At 37.9% G+C, this 17,010-nt stretch overlaps 1 protein-coding gene across 1 annotated transcript; it reads left to right on the top strand.

The window, feature by feature from the left end:
• Nucleotides 1–218: 218 nt before the first annotated feature.
• On the top strand, nucleotides 219–15,384 carry LOC127643006 (ras-related protein Rab-35-like). Its single transcript, XM_052125523.1, has 6 exons — nucleotides 219–463; nucleotides 1,021–1,071; nucleotides 1,215–1,338; nucleotides 9,854–9,978; nucleotides 11,280–11,404; nucleotides 13,195–15,384. The coding sequence occupies exons 1-6, from the start codon at nucleotides 412–414 to the stop codon at nucleotides 13,318–13,320; spliced, it is 603 nt and encodes a 200-aa protein (XP_051981483.1). The 5' UTR covers nucleotides 219–411; the 3' UTR covers nucleotides 13,321–15,384.
• The last annotated feature ends 1,626 nt before the right edge of the window (nucleotides 15,385–17,010 follow it).

Here is a 17,010-nt window from a genome sequence, read left to right as displayed (position 1 = left end):
CGCCCACTGATTACTACACTGAGATTCTCTAGTTTCATTGGATGTTTAGAAACGTCCATCCTGGTTTATAAACACCCACTGATTACTATGCTGAGATTCCTCACTTTCATTGGATAGTTTAGAAACGCCCACCCAGTTTAGAAACGCCCACTTATATGTAAAAACTCAATACTGTTAGGATCATACGCTCCTGTGGGCGGGGCTTGTTTGAGCGGCGGTGTCGTTGAGCAGTAGTATCTGACCCGCTGTTGATGCCGATGGGTGTGTGACATTCTGATACAGCAAAAACATCACAAAATAAATTCTGCGAGACGTTAAAACACATTTACTGCTGCCTCTCCGCGGGGAGAGGAGGAGGGGTGGAGGGTTTGCTGGACAGCCTCTGCGGCGGGGTCGAGCGTAGCGGGGACCATGGCGCGGGACTACGATTACCTCTTCAAGCTGCTCATCATCGGGGACAGCGGTAAGGAAACACCGAGGATGAGTGAAGGAAACGGGCCTCAGCTCGTTAAGAACGACTCATACGTCGAAAACAACAACTCCAGCTGGGGTTTTTGAATTGGATATAGATGCTATGTAGACACTGATTAGTCTGACACTTTAATGCCCTTATATATCTCATTTGATAAGGTTTAAGGTGTTGTTGTTTTTGCTGTATCTGTTGTGCTAACTGCTGTATAAGGCCCGTCAAGAGAGTTTAGGTGTGTTTGTCCTTTAATGTGAAATTTTATCAGTTCATTGGGATTTAAGATAGACTGTGATAGTATGTGGGTTAACAACTCAAATTAGATGGATCAAATGTGGGATTAAATATTTAATATTAAGTTGTACTAGTCATACATTGTAAAGCTTGCTATTAAATTGCATTTCATGTTAACTCCTAGTGTCTTCCAGCCCGTTTATAATGCAACAAATATTGCGTTATAAACCGTTTATGATAAGAAAGTCATGAACTAATTGATCTTGGGAATGTTCATGTATTTATTGGAAAGCTATAACTGTCTGTCCATATTTCCACAGGTGTGGGCAAAAGCAGTTTATTGCTGAGATTTGCTGATAACACATTTTCAGGTAGGAAAGTCAACAAGTGCCGTTTTGAATACACATTAAGTTTGTGCGGTTTCCCATAAAATGCTTTTAAATGTATAACTTGTGTTGTCAGTAGAAGCATTTGGTGGTATTTATGGGGTTTTATATGTCTTTGTGTGTTACAGGTAGCTACATCACCACGATTGGTGTGGACTTCAAGATCCGGACTTTGGAAATAAACGGGGAGAAAGTGAAGCTGCAGATTTGGGATACAGCAGGACAAGAGAGATTCCGTACGATCACTTCCACGTGAGTATTATAGCTGCTGCTTGACCTTTAAGGAGTTATACTCATGCCACAATTCTGCACACACAAAATTATATTTTGAGGGCACAAAAAATGTTCCGTGTGCACAAGATATTTTGAGCATGCAAAAAGGTATTTTGCATGCAGAGTGGTTAGGAGGAGAAAGAAAAATGTAAGAATTCTAAGCAAATTCACTATAAAATAAACTTTATCCAATCGCAAAATAGATTTTCATTTGCTCAAAATGAATTTATCTTTGCAAGAAGATACATTGCTTTACAAAAACTGAGTTCAAGCACGCACTGCAAAAAATGATTTTCTAGACAAGTATTTTTGTCTTGTATTCCTGTCAAATTATCTAAACTTTCTTAAAACAAGATTTATTTACTTGTCAAGCAAAATGGGATAAGATATTAAGTCTTGTTTTAAGATAAATCTGACTAAATTTAGTGAACTTTAGACTCAAAACAAGAAAAAAAAATCTGCCAATGGGATAAGCAAAATAAACTTGTTTTCCTTTTAAATTAAGTTTATTTTGCTTACCACATTGGCAGATTTTTTTTCTTGTTTTGAGTCTAAAGTTCACTAAATTTAGTCAGATTTATCTTAAAACAAGACTTAATATCTTATCCCATTTTGCTTGACAAGTAAATAAATCTTGTTTTAAGAAAGTTTAGATAATTTGACAGGAATACAAGACAAAAATACTTGTCAAGAAAATCATTTTTTGCAGTGCGTGAACTTTGTGTTCTCAAAATATCAACTTGCGAATGCAAAAGTACTTTTTGTGCGTTCAAATCATCTTGCGTGTGCAGAATAAAGTTTTTCTGCTCTCAAAATATCATCTCGTGCATGCAAAAGTACTTTTTCTGCTCTCAAAATATCATCTCATGCATGCAAAAGTACTTTTTGTGCTCTCGAAATATCATCTTGTGCATGCAAAAGTACTTTGTGCTCTCAAAATATCATCTTGCGCATGTAAAAGTACTTTTGTGCGCTCAAATCATCTTAGCGTGTGCAGAATAACGTTTTTGTGCTCTCGAAATATCTCGCGCATGCAAAAGTACTTTGTGCTCTCAAAATATCATCTGGCGCATGCAAAAGTACTTTTTGTGCGCTCAAAATATCATCTCGTGCATGCAAAAGTACTTTTTGTGTGCTCAAAATATCATCTCGTGCATGCAAAAGTACTTTTTGTGCGCTCAAAATATCATCTCGTGCATGCAAAAGTACTTTTGTGCTGCTCAAAATATCATCTCGTGCATGCAAAAGTACTTTTGTAGCTCAAAATATCATCTCGTGCATGCAAAAGTACTTTTTGTGTGCTCAAAATATCATCTCGTGCATGCAAAAGTACTTTTTGTGTGCTCAAAATATCATCTCGTGCATGCAAAAGTACTTTTTGTGCGCTCAAAATATCATCTCGTGCATGCAAAAGTACTTTTTGTGTGCTCAAAATATCATCTCGTGCATGCAAAAGTACTTTTGTAGCTCAAAATATCATCTCAGTGCATGCAAAAGTACTTTTTGTGCTCAAAATATCATCTCGTGCATGCAAAAGTACTTTTGTGCGCTCAAAATATCATCTCGCGCATGCAAAAGTACTTTGTGCTCTCAAAATATCATCTGGCGATGCAAAAGTACTTTTGTGCGCTCAAAATATCATCTCGTGCATGCAAAAGTACTTTTGTGTGCTCAAAATATCATCTCGTGCATGCAAAAGTACTTTTGTGCTCAAAATATCATCTCGTGCATGCAAAAGTACTTTTTGTGCTCAAAATATCATCTCGTGCATGCAAAAGTACTTTTGTGCGCTCAAAATATCATCTCGTGCATGCAAAAGTACTTTTTGTGTGCTCAAAATATCATCTCGTGCATGCAAAAGTACTTTTTGTGTGCTCAAAATATCATCTCGTGCATGCAAAAGTACTTTTTGTGCGCTCAAAATATCATCTCGTGCATGCAAAAGTACTTTTTGTGTGCTCAAAATATCATCTCGTGCATGCAAAAGTACTTTTTGTGCTCTCAAAATATCATCTCGCGCGTGCAAAAGTACTTTTTGTGCTCTCAAAATATCATCTCGCGCATGCAAAAGTACTTTTTGTGCGTTCAAAATATCATCTCGCGCATGCAAAAGTACTTTTGTGCTCAAAATATCATCTGGCGCATGCAAAAGTACTTTTGTAGCTCAAAATATCATCTGGCGATGCAAAAGTACTTTTGTGCGCTCAAAATATCATCTCGTGCATGCAAAAGTACTTTTTGTGCGTTCAAAATATCATCTCGCGCATGCAAAAGTACTTTTGTGCGCTCAAAATATCATCTGGCGATGCAAAAGTACTTTTTGTCGCTCAAAATATCATCTGGCGATGCAAAAGTACTTTTTGTGCTCTCAAAATATCATCTGGCGCATGCAAAAGTACTTTTTGTGCTCTCAAAATATCATCTCGCGCATGCAAAAGTACTTTTTGTGCGCTCAAAATATCATCTCGCGCATGCAAAAGTACTTTTTGTGCGCTCAAAATATCATCTGGTGCATGCAAAAGTACTTTTTGTGCTCTCAAAATATCATCTCATGCATGCAAAAGTACTTTTTGTGCTCTCGAAATATCATCTTGTGCATGCAAAAGTAATTTGTGCTCTCAAAATATCATCTTGCGCATGTAAAAGTACTTTTTGTGCGCTCAAATCATCTTGCGTGTGCAGAATAACGTTTTTGTGCTCTCGAAATATCTCGCGGATGCAAAAGTACTTTGTGCTCTCAAAATATCATCTGGCGCATGCAAAAGTACTTTTTGTGCGCTCAAAATATCATCTGGCGCATGCAAAAGTACTTTTTGTGCGCTCAAAATATCATCTGGCGCATGCAAAAGTACTTTTTGTGCTCTCAAAATATCATCTGGCGCATGCAAAAGTACTTTTTGTGCTCTCAAAATATCATCTCGTGCATGCAAAAGTACTTTTTGTGCGTTCAAAATATCATCTCGCGCATGCAAAAGTACTTTTTGTGCGCTCAAAATATCATCTGGCGCATGCAAAAGTACTTTTTGTGCGCTCAAAATATCATCTGGCGCATGCAAAAGTACTTTTTGTGCGCTCAAAATATCATCTGGTGCATGCAAAAGTACTTTTTGTGCGTTCAAAATATCATCTGGCGCATGCAAAAGTACTTTTTGTGCGCTCAAAATATCATCTGGCGCATGCAAAAGTACTTTTTGTGCGCTCAAAATATCATCTCGTGCATGCAAAAGTACTTTTTGTGCGTTCAAAATATCATCTCGCGCATGCAAAAGTACTTTTTGTGCTCTCAAAATATCATCTGGCGCATGCAAAAGTACTTTTTGTGCGCTCAAAATATCATCTGGCGCATGCAAAAGTACTTTTTGTGCTCTCAAAATATCATCTGGCGCATGCAAAAGTACTTTTTGTGCTCTCAAAATATCATCTGGCGCATGCAAAAGTACTTTTTGTGCTCTCAAAATATCATCTCGCGCATGCAAAAGTACTTTTTGTGCGCTCAAAATATCATCTCGCGCATGCAAAAGTACTTTTTGTGCGCTCAATATCATCTGGTGCATGCAAAAGTACTTTTTGTGCTCTCAAAATATCATCTCATGCATGCAAAAGTACTTTTTGTGCTCTCGAAATATCATCTTGTGCATGCAAAAGTAATTTGTGCTCTCAAAATATCATCTTGCGCATGTAAAAGTACTTTTTGTGCGCTCAAATCATCTTGCGTGTGCAGAATAACGTTTTTGTGCTCTCGAAATATCTCGCGCATGCAAAAGTACTTTGTGCTCTCAAAATATCATCTGGCGCATGCAAAAGTACTTTTTGTGCGCTCAAAATATCATCTCGTGCATGCAAAAGTACTTTTTGTGTGCTCAAAATATCATCTCGTGCATGCAAAAGTACTTTTTGTGCGCTCAAAATATCATCTGGCGCATGCAAAAGTACTTTTGTGCTACTCAAAATATCATCTGGCGCATGCAAAAGTACTTTTTGTGCTCTCAAAATATCATCTGGCGCATGCAAAAGTACTTTTTGTGCTCTCAAAATATCATCTGGTGCATGCAAAAGTACTTTTTGTGCTCTCAAAATATCATCTCGCGCGTGCAAAAGTACTTTTTGTGCTCTCAAAATATCATCTCGCGCGTGCAAAAGTACTTTTTGTGCGCTCAAAATATCATCTCGCGCGTGCAAAAGTACTTTTTGTGCTCTCAAAATATCATCTCGTGCATGCAAAAGTACTTTTTGTGCGTTCAAAATATCATCTGGCGCATGCAAAAGTACTTTTTGTGCGCTCAAAATATCATCTGGCGCATGCAAAAGTACTTTTTGTGCGCTCAAAATATCATCTGGCGCATGCAAAAGTACTTTTTGTGCGCTCAAAATATCATCTCGTGCATGCAAAAGTACTTTTTGTGCGTTCAAAATATCATCTCGCGCATGCAAAAGTACTTTTTGTGTGCTGAAAATATCATCTGGCGCATGCAAAAGTACTTTTTGTGCGCTCAAAATATCATCTCGTGCATGCAAAAGTACTTTTTGTGCGCTCAAATATCATCTGGCGCATGCAAAAGTACTTTTTGTGCTCTCAAAATATCATCTGGCGCATGCAAAAGTACTTTTTGTGCTCTCAAAATATCATCTCGCGCATGCAAAAGTACTTTTTGTGCGCTCAAAATATCATCTCGCGCATGCAAAAGTACTTTTTGTGCGCTCAAAATATCATCTGGTGCATGCAAAAGTACTTTTTGTGCTCTCAAAATATCATCTGGTGCATGCAAATGTACTTTTTGTGCGCTCAAAATATCATCTCGCGCATGCAAAAGTACTTCTTGTGCGCTCAAAATATCATCTGGTGCATGCAAAAGTACTTTTTGTGCTCTCAAAATATCATCTCGCGCATGCAAAAGTACTTTTTGTGCTCTCAAAATATCATCTCGTGCATGCAAAAGTACTTTTTGTGCTCTCAAAATATCATCTCGTGCATGCAAAAGTACTTTTTGTGCGCTCAAAATATCATCTCGTGCATGCAAAAGTACTTTTTGTGCGCTCAAAATATCATCTCGCGCATGCAAAAGTACTTTTTGTGCGCTCAAAATATCATCTCGTGCATGCAAAAGTACTTTTTGTGCTCTCAAAATATCATCTTGTGCATGCAAAAGTACTTTTTGTGCGCTCAAAATATCATCTCGCGCATGCAAAAGTACTTTTTGTGCGCTCAAAATATCATCTCGTGCATGCAAAAGTACTTTTTGTGCGTTCAAAATATCATCTCGCGCATGCAAAAGTACTTTTTGTGTGCTGAAAATATCATCTGGCGCATGCAAAAGTACTTTTTGTGCGCTCAAAATATCATCTCGTGCATGCAAAAGTACTTTTTGTGCGCTCAAAATATCATCTCGTGCATGCAAAAGTACTTTTTGTGCGTTCAAAATATCATCTCGCGCATGCAAAAGTACTTTTTGTGTGCTGAAAATATCATCTGGCGCATGCAAAAGTACTTTTTGTGCGCTCAAAATATCATCTGGTGCATGCAAAAGTACTTTTTGTGCGCTCAAAATATCATCTCGCGCATGCAAAAGTACTTTTTGTGCGCTCAAAATATCATCTGGTGCATGCAAAAGTACTTTTTGTGCGCTCAAAATATCATCTCGCGCATGCAAAAGTACTTTTTGTGCGCTCAAAATATCATCCGGTGCATGCAAAAGTACTTTTTGTGCTCTCAAAATATCATCTTGCACATGCAAAAGTACTTTTTGTGCGCTCAAAATATCACCTCGTGCATGCAAAAGTACTTTTTGTGCGCTCAAAATATCATCTCCTGCATGCAAAAGTACTTTTTGTACTTTTCTACTCTGGTTATGAATGCTGATTTGGTTGGTTAAGTTAACTTCAGTCCATCAACCCTCTTGCTGCCTTTTCTCTGTCATAATTTGTTTACTGGTACACAAATGCTCCAGTTTGGGTCATTGTATTGGGTAATACAATACATTGGCATTACAGCGGGCATGGTGGTGGTGTTTGCTTTGTGGCAGTTTTAAACCGGTTGTTCTGATGAACAGTCATCGTGTGTGAAAGTGCAATCTTGTGGAGCATTATCTGTTGCTAATCTCTGAAGAAATAAACCTGTACATTGAATTGGCTTGTGGGGTAAAAATTAAGAATCAGTCATGAGGATGTTCTTGACGCTGCTGCGATCTCAGATGGGCAAATGTAGACCGGGCAGGTTTTAAAACATCTCGTTTCCTCTTTTAAATAGCATGAAAACCACAAGCTGTAGCCATCTTCCTTTAGGCACTTCATTAATTCAGTTTCAATATACTGAGAGCGGCATAGTGAGAGGATATGACTTAAGGGTGTTAAGGACATTTACATCTGTTTAGAACATTTCTGTTTTTTCTGAATATGACGTAATGGGGAAATTAAAGCTGACATGACACTTTTTTTTTTGACTGAATGTGTTAAGCTAAAAATGCAGTGTGTGTGTGTGTATATATATATATATATATATATATACACGTCTTGGAGTGGCACATGACAAGAAAGTCTTAAGGAGTCTTACATTTACTTTTTCATATTTAAGGCCATAAAAAGCCGTAAAAGTCTTTAATAACATACAAGAAGTCTTAAATTTTGGGGCGTGAATAGAGGAGATGCTTAAAACTGCAAAATCATCTCTCTCTCTCTCTCTCTCTCTCTCATTCGGAAGAAGGCTGTGCCTTTGAGAAAGTAGTTGGCTTATGTTGGCTAACAGTTTGTGCTGGTGTGTTTTCAGTGTTCAGTGTAAATACCCCACGGATCATTTATTATACCATGTTATAAACGCCTCTTTTTTGGGTGGAATCAAAAACACGCTGATATTGTGTGTGTCTCTTTAAATGCAAATGAGCTGCTGCTCCCCGCCCCCTTTCAGGAAGAGGGCTGTGCCTTTACAGTGCTTCGGTTACTATAGCAACAACAAATCAGAACTGATATGACTGACACAGGGTAAATACTGGAGTTATATATGTATGAATATATAGACGTATATCTGAATACAGTCAGAGACGATGCTAACTTTAGCTGCATTAGCCGTGGAATCAGCTAACAAGCCAGCTTTATATTGACACTCATTCATAAAGCAGTCTGGTGTAAAATGATTTGCACAAACACACATTTTTGTACGTTTTGAGGCACATTTCCTTCAAAAACTAAACGTGTCCTCTGTTCTTCAGTGTCTCTGATGCAGGGAGTTCATGAAGACTCTTATGTTCATTATTCTTCTCACTGTATCTGCTCCAGGACTGTGTGTACATCACTCAGGGGAGGAGCTATGATAATAGGGCGGAGTCTATCACCAGTCGTGGGCGTGGCCTGTTCTAACGTGACGTCACTTTATGTTCATTCTTCTTCTCACTGTATCTGCTCCAGGACTGTGTGTACATCACTCAGGGGAGGAGCTATGATAATAGGGCGGAGTCTGTCACCAGTCGTGGGCGTGGCCTGTTCTAACGTGACGTCACTATATTCATTATTCTTCTCACTGTATCTGCTCCAGGACTGTGTGTACATCACTCAGGGGAGGAGCTATGATAATAGGGCGGAGTCTGTCACCAGTCATGGGCGTGGCCTGTTCTAACGTGACGTCACTTTATGTTCATTATTCTTCTCACTGTATCTGCTCCAGGACTGTGTGTACATCACTCAGGGGAGGAGCTATGAGAATAGGGGCGGAGTCTGTCACCAGTCGTGGGCGTGGCCTGTTCTAACGTGACGTCACTTTAGAGCAGAAACTAAAACAGTTAATTTTGACACACTGTTTATAATTAATAGAAATATGAGAGACTTTTATCACTGTAGGGTGTTTGTGTACACACACTGCCGACTCACATTTATGTACAAACACATGTAAAAGTGAATTGTGCAGAATAGTTCCCCTTTAAGGCAGGCGTGTTCAGAGTCTGTTGTTGATGATGTTTGCTGGTACGTCGAGTGCAGTGAGATGGTCTCCTATTAGAGTAAGTGAATTTAAAAGTAACAGGCTCACCTCTGTGACAGAAGCAATAAACAACCTGCTGACACAGTCGAAACGTAACGCTGTTAGTAAATGAGTGATTTTCAAATCAGTGTACTCTTGTTCTGTGACCCATTATCTCATGCAGTTTGTGTCTAGAAACCTCGGACAAACACTTGGGGTTAGTTACCTACAGAAACGTGCACAACACATGCTCACAAGTCCACAATCCACTTCGATGGCAAATTGTGCTTCTGTTGGTTTATTGGCTGGACGGGGAGTTTTCTGTATTATTGTCGAGTTATTTGATCTCCTTAATCGTGATATAAAGGGACTGGGTGTGTGTTTGGGAGGGGTGTGTTTGAAGGTTTTGTTCCTGAAGCAGGTATGCATTATGTCTGTGTGTGGCAGGAAGTCACTGACCTCAGATCAGAACTCTGCTTTTGTGTTTTTATGGTGTGTTATTAAACCTTTAGCCTCTGGATGTCATTGAGTTTGCCATGTGATCTCTTTCAGGTACTACAGAGGCACGCATGGCGTTATAGTGGTGTATGATGTCACCAGCGCGGAGTCGTTTGTAAACGTCAAACGGTGGCTTCATGAAATCAATCAAAACTGTGATGACGTTTGTCGGATATTAGGTAAATATAATCCTTCATTTTTGGGGGTGATTCTCACACATATGAGTATAAGTTCTCTTTTGTGTAATATACAGTAATAAAAATCACAATTATTTTGAAGTTTTCCCTCCATTACATCAATGAGAATTTCCTGAAAATATTGTCACAGTGCAAAAAATGGTAAATGTCCTAAATAGGGATTGGCGCTGCTCTCTACTGATGATCGCACAAACACGTGCAATATTTGAGCGCTACTCACAAACAACATCTCCGATGTAGAAGCTCAATAGTTTTAAATATGCATTTAGAACGGCACCGGAGGAGCAGTTCACCAGAAGTTGAATAAGAGGCGAATTAAACTACTGTGAACTAGCCCACAAACGGACACATACAGGACGTCCTGGAGACTTCAGAATGTCAAAATAAAAGCGTGAGGGTTTGAAAGTTAAAGGTGCACCATTGAGATATATTACTATATATGGGGGGGTCTGGGTATCTCAGCGAGTATTGACACTGACTATCACACCTGGAGTCGTGAGTTTGAATCCAGGGCGTGCTGAGTGACTCCAGCCGGGTCTCCTTGGCAACCAAATTGGTCTGGTTGCTAGGGAGGGTCTGGGTATCTCAGCGAGTATTGACGCTGACTATCACACCTGGAGTCGTGAGTTCAGTCCTGAGTGTGCTGAGTGACTCCAGTCAGGTCTCCTTAGCAACCAAATTGGTTCGGTTGCTAGGGAGGGTAGAGTCACATGGGGTAACCTCCTCGTGGTCGCTATAATGTGGTTCTCGGTGGGGCGTGTGGAGAATAGCATGAAGCCTCCACACGCGCTACATCTCCATGGCAACGCGCTCAACAAGTCACGTGATAAGATGCGCGGATTGACGGTCTCAGGCGCGGAGGCAACTGAGATTCGTCCTCCGCCACACAGATTGAGGTAAGTCACTGCGCCACCACAAGTACGCGTTGGGAATTGGGCGTTCCAAATTTGGGAGAGAATAAAAACTATTCAAATCTAAAAAATAACAGTCGTATTTTAATAATAATAATGATAAAAAAATGTAATAATAGTAGTTTGTTTAAAAATTATAACAATATTTAAGTTGAATGGGTTTCAAAAAATAACTTTGTCAATGAAAAGTGAACTGATGTCTTACAACTAAATTGAACAAAATATAGATTGAATCCTTTAAAATACAGATACAAAATAAATTGCAAAAAAAAACAATTCAGATAGTTTCTTGATTTTCTGTGTCGTTATTGTGCTCTGTAAAGATGTTACTGTGGTTGTGTTTGGTTTAATTGTGGTTTGCTCTGGTGTCAGTGGGTAACAAGAACGATGACCCCGGCTCTAAAGTGGTGGAGACCAACGATGCGCAGAAGTTTGCGGAGCAGATGGGAATCCAACTGTTTGAGACCAGTGCCAAGGAGAACGTCAATGTTGAGGATGTAAGTGAAGGTTTCTAAATGGAAATAAAGTTATGGGGTGGCTCAGGTGGTACAGCGGGTCGGCCGCTAATCGCAGGATTGTTGGTTCGAATCCCGGCCCACATGACTCCACATGCCGAAATGTTCTTGGGCAAGACACTGAACACCAAGTTGTTCCCAATGTCAGACTAGCCCCTTGCATGCAGCTCTGCTGTCATTGGTGAGTTGTGTGTGGATGCAGCGGAGAATAGCGTGAAGCCTCCACACGCGCTACGTCTCCACGGTAACGCACTCAACAAGTCACGTGATAAGATGCGCGGATTGACGGTCTCAGACACGGAGGCAACTGAGATTCGTCCTCCACCACCCGGATTGAGGCGAGTCACTACGCCACCACGAAGACTTGGAGCACATTGGGAATTGGGCGTTCCAAATTGGGGAGAAAATTAAAAAAGAATCAAACGTTCATGCTCATTGAAAGGGTGTACTTTATTATTATGCTATTATATTTTCATTATATCAGTGGCATAAAATGGTATTAAAATGCGATACCAATATTATTGTGCAAGTATTTCTGGGACAATATATCGTCGAACAAATGTAGTTATCATGACAGGCCTATTATTGTGAATGATTAATCAATGCATGCTATTCTAAATGTGTGTGTGTGTGTGTATATATATATATATATATATATATATATATATATATATATATATATATATATATACATACATACATTTTTTTTTCATAAAATAAGTCAACTTAAATAAATGACTTGCTCTGCCTCTAAAACGACTTTACTTTTACTGCTGACATCAAGACCTCTTATTTTTCATCCTCCTGTCATATAGAGACACTTTACACCATATAGTGAATTCCACCTGGAGAAAATCAAGTCCTGTCTCACTCAATATTACGTCACATTACGGAAGTAAAGCGGCTTTTGAATGCCGTTCAACTACTTTCAAGTAACTTCACAAATTGACGTAGAATATGACCATGTTTTATTGCATTTTCTGTGCACTTTTAGAATCGCTTTGAGTTTCCTGTGAGGCCAAGAGGTTTAAAGCAAGGGTGTGTAATCCAGAGAGGCTAGCAGTTAGCAAGCTAGCTTTGAAAGCGTAGAACCCGCCCTCGCTTCAGAGGTGTCTCCAAAGCCACGCCTCCTCTATCTCTCTCTCTCACACACACACACGGAGCAGAGTGTAAGCGCCAGGATGAGAGACCTGTTGGTGGAATTGATCACAGCGGTTTCAGATTACCTCATGTTTCATTCACAGGTTCGACATTACAATAATAACGAACGTAATTCTCGCGCTCGCTCTGTCTGCACAGCGTCAAGGAGACCGCGCTGATGACGTGTGATTGTCTGCGCGAACAAGTTGCGCGGCGGTATGCAAATATGGATTGACAGACAGGAAGGGCGTCCTATCACTACATTCATACCGAATGCAACGATTGGTCGATAATTTTTTTTTGTCCCGTCCCTTCCACAAAATAAATAAATAAATATATATATATAATAAAAATACAAAAATAATTATTTAATAATTATTAAAAAAAACGTATTTATTACAAATATATATATATATATATATATAATTAAAAAAAAATACTTAATTAAGTTGTTTAATATTTATTTAATAATTAATATTTTATATATATATATTTATTTTGTAATAAATACGTTTTTTTTTTTAATAATTATTAAATAATTATTTTTGTATTTTTATTATATATATATAAAATTCTGGAAAAGATTGCACACCCTATTTTTAACTGATGTGCTGTTCTGTCCTGTCTCATAGATGTTCAACGGCATCACTGAGCTCGTACTGAAGGCCCGGAAAGAATCGGTGGCCAAACAACAACAACAGCAGAGTGAAGTCGTCAAACTGAACAAGAGCAGCAAACGCAAGAAGAAATGCTGCTAATCCAATGTACACACACACACACACACACACACACACACACACACACACACACACACTTAAAGAGAGCCAAATGACAGAACGCCACTGAACTGACAAGAGCCAGAGAACTGAACACCCATAAACTAACCCATGAGAGCCGTAACCATAGAGATGTACTAATGATGAGCCCCACTGGACTTTGGGAGTCTTTAAAGGACACAAACAAACTCCAACGTTGTTGCAGGAACGCATCCAACTTCCTCTTTCTCAGTTTTTCCCTTGAGGACACTTGGAAGAGAGCTGGCATGAGAATTTTTAAATATGGAAAATGTGCAAATGCGCTCTCTCCTTTGTTCACCCGTACAGTTCGCACATGGCGCATTGTGCAAGCGCGTTAACGTGGCGTGCCAACGGATGCGGATCTGGATGACAGCGGAAGAGAAGCTAAAACTTGAACTTTTGCAGCCCGTGTTTTCATGCACCTCTGCTGCTCTGCCAACTACCCAGAGACACTTGTTTTGCATTTTGCTTTCTATTTTTGTCTTTCGTTTTTTTGTAAAGTTGCATTTTTTTTACTAACAAATGATACAATCACAGATCTGGTGCCAACGACTGAACGGTGTTGCATTGACAGCTGGGAGGAAGTATTCTCTACGGGTTTGGAACGACATGAAGGTGAGCACTGTTGCTTTAAGGTGCTCCGTGCTGGATTGAGCTTTCCTGGATGTCTGTTTTATAAATCTTAAATATAATGTGACTGTATGATGTTGTTTTCCACTCCTCAGATCTTCTAAACACAAACGAAGCCCCTTCGAGGACAGGGAGGGGATTTATTTTAGGAAATAGTTTTATGTACTCTCGCAGTAGCTGTGTGTTCCTCACAAAACTTTGCAATACCTTTACCCAAAATCGATTTGTCAGGGGACAGTCAAAGTTTGAGTTTACTCACCCACTCTCATGCCGTCCCAGATGTTCATGACTTTATTTTATCTTTAGAAGAATGTTTCATCTCTGTTGGTCCTTACAATGCAAGTGAATGGTGACCAGAACTTTGAAGCTCCAAAAAGCACATAAATGCAGCATAGAAGTAATCCAAGCGACTCCGGTGGTTTAATCCATGTCTTCTGATACGATAGGTGTGGGTGAGAAACAGATCAATAGTTAAGTCATAACTATTTTTGCTAGACATTGTTCTCCCTGGACAGTTGGGGACGATATACATGAAGACCGTGAATCACCAAAAACACAAGAAGAAGAATGTGAAAGTGTAGATGGACTGATGCGTGGAATTTATGGTAAAGTACTTGATCTGTTTCACACCCACACCTGTCATACAACTTCAGAAGACATGGATTAAACCACTGGAGTCGCTTGGATTACTTATATGCTACATTTATGTGCTTTTTGGAGCTTCAAAGTTCTGGTCACCATTCACTAAATCTTAACTTGTCTTGTGCAGATGAAAGAAAGTCAAACACATCTGGAATGACATGAGGGTAAGTAAATGATGAGAGAACTTTAATTTTTGGGTGTACTGTCCCTTTAAATAAGTGATGGTTTACTTTAAGAAATGTAGTTTACATCTGATTTGCTGTTGTTGAATTGTAGTATGTATATCAGCTGCTTTCTACATACAGGTATCGGCATCTGCCATTGAAAAACTAATGTCAGCCGATCAATTATTTGTAATAAAACCATGTTGACCACAGAATTGACCATGATTTGACTACGACTATATAGTAAAAATACAGGAAAACCAAAGCTGATGTAGTAAAATCATGGTCATGTTTATAAGGATGGGTAAAGGAACACACACGTATTGTGAGGGATGCATTTCTGACAGGAAGAACAAAACACACCAGCATCATCACACCCACCATTGTCCTAATGTATGCGTCCATATCATCATATCATTTAAAGTCTATTTGATGCACCTACACATGAAATAACACGCATGACTGCGTATGGACACTGACACGTGTTTCTGTTTGTGTATGTGAAATGATCTGGTGTACACTGGAAAATATGAATTATTGTCACTCATTCATCGTCCCACCATGAGTCTAATGATAATAAACATTTTAAGAGAACAAAATGTTTCTGGCTGTTTGTGTTGTTCATCGGTTTGTCCACACGGTGGCGCTTTAATACAGGATTAATACAAATCTGTGCTTTGATCCTTTTAATGCAGATGTGGTCATTGATTTATGTAAACACTGTATAATGGATGAATCTCATTTTTAAGAGCGTGTTTTGCATTATTGTGACTTTGTCTTGACAGTTAAGCTCATTTAAATTAAACCAAAACGTATATAATTAAATAGCATTATCTAAATGGATGATCGTGTTGTACTTTCATAATGTTAAATAAATAATATATATATATATATATATATATATATATATATATATATATATATATATATATATTGTTTTGAATGGAGAAATATTGAGATGACACTGAATCTCTATTATACTTGTTGACAATCATATAATGCATTATCTTTATTTAAGAGCCTTTCTCCGTAAGTATTGATTTTTGCGATTAATTAATAGGCATCTTGTGCATTATTTACATCTACTTTTGTATTTAATGATGACTTGATTTAATAATTAACCGTCATAATGTGTCAGATAGAGAATATCTTTCAATTCATTGAAGTGTTTGACATAAATGGATGACATGCTGTGTGTGTTTACATGGTTTGAATACAAATTCCCCTTAAATCATGTATTCAAGGTATTTTTATACCTTTTACCTGATGATTACAACACGTGACTAATAATATTTTCTTCTCTAATTAATTTGTGTGTGTATATATATATATATATATATTATTATTATTTTATTTTATAAATTATTTTTGTAATAATTATTAAATAATTAGATTATTTAATAATTTTAATAATTTATATTTATTTTATTTTATATAAATATACATGTATATAATATTTCTTTTTTTAATAAATACGTTTTTAATAATTATTTAATCATTTTAATAATATAATATATATATATATATATATATATATATATATATATATATATATATATATATATATATATATATTATAAATGTGTTTTTAATCATTATTAAATAATTATTTAATATTTTTTTTATTAGATATATATAATTATTATTTTGTTTTATTTTTATATATATATATATATGTTTTAAAAAAAAAAAATTATGAAACCAAATTGGACAAATATTTACAATTATATACTTCTATAAACTTGTCACGTGCTTTAATCTCGATTTCTCATTTTTATCAGCTTTTTTTAAGCAACCTTGTTTGTCAATGACGCAAAGATGTGAACATAATCTTTTGTCTTGTATTTTCAGTTCTGGCCGTATAAATCTCTATGAATATTCATTATAGTTTGAGCTCAAGCTGTCGTCATTTGTCGTCCTGCTGCTGTTGTGAACCGTGAGGTCATAAACGCTTGTATTCACCATCTGCTGATACAGGAGCGCATCCATCCGTATTAAAAACAGCTTCAAGAATACTTTTACCATGTTGTTCGTGTCCAAACATGGTCAAGAGCGTCATGCGCAGTCTGATGAATCCGTATGTGCTGAAGAAAACCTTCAGACAAGAAACTCAAATTGTTTCTAAGTCAGACAGATATTTTCCCTCTCATGTCTCTCTAATGTTCCCTCTCTCTCCCTCATCACCGCTCAGGGAGGCGGTTGCCATGGTGCTCAC

The sequence above is a fragment of the Xyrauchen texanus genome, chromosome 4, assembly GCF_025860055.1.
Source record: "Xyrauchen texanus isolate HMW12.3.18 chromosome 4, RBS_HiC_50CHRs, whole genome shotgun sequence".
NCBI classification, from domain to species: Eukaryota; Metazoa; Chordata; class Actinopteri; order Cypriniformes; family Catostomidae; genus Xyrauchen; species Xyrauchen texanus.
This window is presented reverse-complemented; position numbering and strand designations above follow the sequence as displayed.